The sequence below is a fragment of the Theropithecus gelada genome, chromosome 16 (genome assembly GCF_003255815.1).
Source record: "Theropithecus gelada isolate Dixy chromosome 16, Tgel_1.0, whole genome shotgun sequence".
Classification (NCBI taxonomy): Eukaryota; Metazoa; Chordata; class Mammalia; order Primates; family Cercopithecidae; genus Theropithecus; species Theropithecus gelada.
In genome coordinates this window covers 54,457,651-54,463,370 of record NC_037684.1, presented here as the reverse complement: position 1 = coordinate 54,463,370, position 5,720 = coordinate 54,457,651, and the positions used below count along the sequence as shown (strand labels likewise).

General features: G+C 64.1%; 1 protein-coding gene across 1 annotated transcript; it reads right to left on the bottom strand.

Moving 5' to 3' along the window:
* Positions 1-777: 777 nt before the first annotated feature.
* Positions 778-2,531, bottom strand: PVALEF (parvalbumin like EF-hand containing). The gene is made up of 4 exons (XM_025363897.1): positions 2,429-2,531; positions 2,070-2,205; positions 1,683-1,798; positions 778-824 (listed from the first exon to the last, which is right to left on the bottom strand). Exons 1-4 carry the CDS (start codon positions 2,529-2,531, stop codon positions 778-780), a joined length of 402 nt encoding a protein of 133 aa, XP_025219682.1.
* Positions 2,532-5,720: the final 3,189 nt, after the last annotated feature.

Here is a 5,720-nt window from a genome sequence, read left to right as displayed (position 1 = left end):
GGGGCCCAGGCTCCTGCTGCTCACAGGACCTCAGGGCTGGGAACTGCAACGCCAGGGGCCCTTAAGCCACCAGATGAGGGGCTCCAGGTAGGCGAGTGTGGGTGGGACAGAGGACCAAGGACTGGGCTGGGGTCCTGCCGGAAGCACTAAGCGGGGAGAGGAGCACCATCAAGGGAGACACACAGCCGGGAGACAGAAGGGCCCCGCCCGGGAGCCTGTGCAGGCAGGAGATGGGGGCAGAGGATCTCCCGGGTGCTTCGGCCTGGAACAAGGCCCCTGCCAGGGGCGCCCGGGGGCTGCAGGTGTCCCCCTACTGCGTTCAGGTATGAACTGGGAGTGTGTGGCCCCGGCCAGGCCCATTGCAGATTGGAAAGGGGCTCTTCAGGGGTTTGGGCCCACAGAGCACCATGTACCCTGCAGACTGGAGGCCCAGCTGGACGGAATCTTGCTGCAAGGTCGCCCTTGGGGGCCTCCCACAGCCAGGTGGGGCTGGGGGATGGGAGAAGGCGTCTTCCTTCCCCCTCCACACGCCCGCCTTGCCCCCCAGCCATTGTCACCCATGGCTCTGATCCTGCCCCCACCCCAGTTCACACCAGCACCCCCAGCAGACACACCAGGCCGCGTCATTCATTTAATGCTGCTTTTCTTCCATTTTCCGGCAAAAGCTGGGTCCGCCCTCACAGCTGCCTCCTCTTACCCAACGGCTTCTGCCCAGGTGTGTGGTCACCCTGAGTTACCCCATGGGAGCCCCTCGGCTGGCCAGGGCTGGTCATGGTGCTACTTCTTCTTCGGAATTTTCTCCTTTTTGATCAATTCAGAAAATTCTAGAGCAGGAGACCAATTTCTAGTTAGTACCCCTGTTTTGTGTCCCCCAATCCCTGTAAGCCCTTTAACTCTCAAAGGAGGCAGAGGGAGTGTGCCTGGACGACACAGTCCCCAAGCCCTTGGGCAGGGACCAGGCCTCCAGCCTGTCTGGGCGGGGCCCCACGCTGGAGCTGTTTGCCCTGGGCCAGGCTGCTTGGTCGTGACGAGTTGACCCCGGCCGGGGACTGGGGACTTGCAGTGGCCTGGGTCTCTGCAGAGACTCTCAGAAATTCCACCAGACCCTGTGAGAGCAGGTGCTCCTCCTCTGATCATCTCTTAGTGGGGAAACTGAGGCACGGAGCAGCTGGGGGGCCTCGGTTCTGAGAGGGGCCAGGCTGCCTGCCAAGCCTTGTGGCTCCCCACAAGCCAGGTTTGCTGGGGTTTCCAGACCCAGGCAGATGAGGACAGGGCCCATGGCTGGGCAGGGGGTGTCTGGAGGCCCAGCCCACCTCGTGTGCCCTCTGCCCTCCAGGCCTGTGGCCAGCCACTGGGGAGTGAGATGGCCCAGAACTCAGGGCAGCCATGGAGAGCCTCAAAGACCGTGGGCCCCCCAGAAGATGGTATCCCCGAGCCCAGAGACCCCATACCCGCTGGCTCCGCCACCGCTGGCCTTCCCAAAGCCCTCCAGGCCGCCTCTGCAGTGGGGCCCTTGGCCCAGGGGAGAGCCCCTCGGCTCCCGGCCCAGCCCAGACCCCTGAGCCTGGATTTCCTCTTCTGTGAGTTGGGTGCTGGTGCCCTCAGGGTGAGGCCATGGGCAAGGGTCGTGGCCTAGCAGGGGAAGGAGGGTCCTGAGGATACCCTGGCTGTGCTGCCCCCACCTTCGTAGTCGATCCTCCCATCCCCGTCTGTGTCCGCCGCCTGGATCATGGCCTCAGCCTCCTCGTCTGTCAGCGGGGCAGTGGGCCCGCTGCTGGGGATGATGGACAGAATGTACCTGGGGCCGAGGGGTCTCGAGTCAGTGCCAACGGGCTTCCAGCCAGTGCCCAGTGGCTCATGAGCCGTTCACCCCCCACTTTGTAGGCGAGGACTCTTCGGGCCAGGAGCCTGGGCCTGTGGGCCTCCTGGGCCTCTAGCCAGTTCTGGCCCAGCCCTGCCAGCTACAAGGCTAGCCGGGACCTGGTGGGGGAAAGCCAGGTCTGCCAGGTGGGCATTTGGCGTGGTCTGGGTGGCTTGGGCCCCACCCCTCCCCGGCCGCCGGCTATTACTTGATCTCATTCCACTCAATGAAGCCGCTCCTGTCCTTGTCCAGGGCCTGGAAGGCCTCTCGGATGGCTTCATCCAGCTGGCCTGAGGCGTGGAACTTGCGCATGTGCTCAAAGAACTTGAGGTAGCTGTAGGATCCTGGGGCAACCAGGCTGGGCTCACGGAGGGGCCGACCTCACTCCCGCCAGGCCTCCAGGGAAGACCCCACCCTGGGATGGGGGCTGCCAGGTCCTGCACCCCCATGTCCCCGCCCGCCGCAGTCCTGGGGTCCTGGACCCATCAGCCCCGAAAAAGGGGTGAGGTCTCCTGACCACAGCTGGGCTGGATGGGTGGGGGCTGTGCTGGGCGGGGCATGCTGTACCGTGGTGTCTCATGTCCGTGGGCAGCAGCTCAGTGTCCTTGTCTGATAGGGACGTGCCCATGGCCAAGGCCATCTTCTTCATCTGGGAGAAGTCCTCGTCCATCCTGGTCCTGGGGTGGATAGGGAGTCAATTCATGGGGTGCACACATGGATTGGGGGTGCTGCTTGGGCCAGAGCAGATGTAGATGCCGCGTGGTGCTGGGTCCTGCCGTAAAGTGGGAATGATGACAGGTGTCATAGTGTTGGCGTCGTGGCAGGGACCCTGAGACAGGCTGGGATCCCAGCCAGGCAGGTGGGGGTCTGGGCACAGGCAGAGGGGCCAGCGGGAGGGGCCGGGCCATCCTGTGGCCCCCACGGCAGCACCTTGTGATCTGCTGGGCTCTCGGGTTGCTGTCCCCAGCGGGGGTTGGGTTCTGGGGCTCAGCACAGCAGCTATCTCAGAGCGCAAGGGGCAGCAGGTGTCCCAGGCTTCTTGGCCCTCTTGAAATTTCACAGGGTGGTAGAGCCTTCTGGAACACTCTTCCTGCCAGGAGGGGCGGCCTGTGTTCTTGAATGGGGCTGGGCAGTGGCCAGAGGCATCTCTGCTCTCCTCTGGTTAGAGAGGCCATAGGTCAAGGGTTGCAACCCAACCCTGGTGCCCCGGGGGTGTGAGGGGTGCCAGCTGCAGCCCCTGGACCAGATTCTGCTCCCCAACCCGTGGTGCCTCCAGCTGCCATGTGATATGGGGAGACACCTGCCCCTTCACGGGGTTGTGTGAGGAGCCAGGAGAGAAGGGAGATGGTGGGGAATGGGCTTGTCTGCTGCTGTGGGGCTGGAGCTGGGCCCCCAAGGCCCCTGCAGTGGCTGATTCCCCCAGCCAGCAGGGTGGTGGTGAGCGGGCATGTGGGGCAGGCCTGGGCCTCTAAGGCCCTCAGGACAGGCCCTGCCCCACTTCATTCAGAGCTGGAACTCTGGTTCCCCTCCTCCAACCCTGGCATCTGGGGGACCCGTTCTGGAAGAGAGGACACCTGCCTACCACTTGGGGCCCCAGGCCCGATGTCACCTCCTTTACAGAGGAGGGGCTGGGCCAAATTCCACACTAAACGTGGCCGAGCCAGGAACCAATGTCCCCTCTGCCGAGCGCTGGGGGCGCCCCTGGGCTGGGCTCGTTCACCACCCCCAATCCCACTGCTCTCAGGGGTGCCCCCAACAAAAGCAGGGGAGCCTGGGATCCGGGCTGGAGACAGGGTGGAGGCAGGCCTGGAGCTCCAGACTGCTGGTTTATTTATAGCTCCTGCATCCCCGGCCCGGGCTGCAGTTTAACGGGATCCAAGTGAGCCAGGATGTCCTGCGGGGGGAGGCTGTGGGACACCACACGAGCTATCCTTAGGCCCTGCCTGGACTCTGGGGGCTGCCCTCAGTGCCGGGAAAGGCCCTGCCGAAAGGCCTCTTTTTCCCCACTCCCTTTACCCACCCTCCACAGCTGGAGCTCCTGGAGCCTCCAGGCTGGGCTAAGACCCCTCAGAGCACACACCTCCCCAGCATTGCTACATCTGGGTTGCCCCCCGCCGGGCCATTCCGGACCTTCCATTCTTGGAGGCTGTGGTCTGCCCACAGCAACTAGCCTCTGCCACCCAGTCGCCAAGGGCAGATGCTGAGATGAGAGAGGCCTCTCGGGGGAACAGGTGATGGAGGCAGTGGGATCCCTCTGGCAGGGCACGGGGACCAGAGCCGGCTCTGTGTGCCTGCTGGAGTCTGGGGGCCAGAGGCCTTGGACCCGCTGCCCTGCCAGCCACACCCCATCTCCATCCCCACTCAGAGCCTGGGGGCCTAGGGGCAGAGTGAGCAGGCCCAGCTCCCTATGCGGAGGCCCCAGCTCTCAGCGCCTCTTGTAGCCGTGCCCACAGAGGCTCGCGCCAGCACACGCGTGTACGCACATGTGCCCCACAGGACCAGGCACGTGCAGCGGTCTTCCATCCGGGGGCCCCCTTGGGGCTCATAGTGGTGATACTGGCAGGAACGGTCATTCCTTCTCTTTCCACTTCCTTTCCCCGCCTCCCCTGGGCTCCCTGGGGTCTCCCAGGGCCACCCTTGTCCTGTGGATGAAGAGGAGGCCCCCAAGTTCCCACCATCCAGCTCGGATAACCTCAGCTGCCAGGGACCCACACCCCTCCTTGGCAGGGCTTACCTCTGCCTGGGACCCACACCCCTCCTTGGCAGGGCTCACCTCTGGCTTCTTTTGAGAGTTCTGGGAAGGTGGGTCAGGCGGGGGTGCAGAGAGGCCCAGGGGCTCCAGCTTTTATACCTGCACGCCTGTTTACATCTTGGGGCTGCAGCTGTCCTCGCCCCTCCCTGGCACTCCAGCCTGGCACAGGCAGCTCCCAGGGGCTCGCAGGCACTTGGTGTGTCCACACTGGGCTGGGCAGACTGACCCTTAACCGCGCCTGGCCTCCTCAAACCTGGGGTGGAGTTAGGGAGGAGCAGAGGGCACCAGTGAGCCGGTGAGCGGGTGACCGAGGCCAGCTGGGCAGACAGCAGCTGGAAACCTGAGGTCAGAAGGGCTGAGGGACCTGCCCAAGGTCACGGGGCTGGAACCCAGGCCTCAGGCCTCCAGTGCAGTGGGTTGTACACAGTGGGAGGGTTGTACACCGCTGCGGGCGGTGCGTGGGTGCGGGAGATTGAGGCTGGGGACCCTGTCCACCCAGCTCTGGTGCAGGAAACAGGCTCCAGGGCCAGGCACGTGAGTAGGGTTTGAAGGGGCAGCCAAGTGGGTGCTGCAGCCCAGCCTGGGGGCTTGGGCCGGCGGGAAGGGCCACAGCGCAGCCTGCAGGCTGGTGGGAGTGGGGAGGCTCCAGGCTCCTACGGGACAAAGCTTATCCAGGCCAGGTCCTCCTCACAAACCACGGTGCCTCCCCTGCTGGGGGGCAGGGAGGGCCAGGGTGATCCCTGGCTGACTCTGAATATACCAGGGGCACGGTCCCCTTCTGCCAGGGAGGGTGGTGCTGGCAGCCCCGCCCCGTGGGGTGGTCATGCTGGGCACGGCAGGTCTGTGAGCAAGCCAGGGACGGTGCTGCCTGCCGGGGTGGGGGGCCAGGCTTTCTACTGGAGGCCACGGGACCACCAAGGCCTCTTACGTAGGCCGTGGTAGCCTGCTCATTTTGGAGGTGTGAGGATATTGTCCCCACTAATGAAGGTGACAGTCATGATATGTGATAGGTGACAATGAATGTAATAACAGTGTCATCTGCCATTGGCAGGGCCCTGGGGGTCTCGGACTGCCACAGCAGCCTTTTTTTTTTTTTTTTTTTTTTTT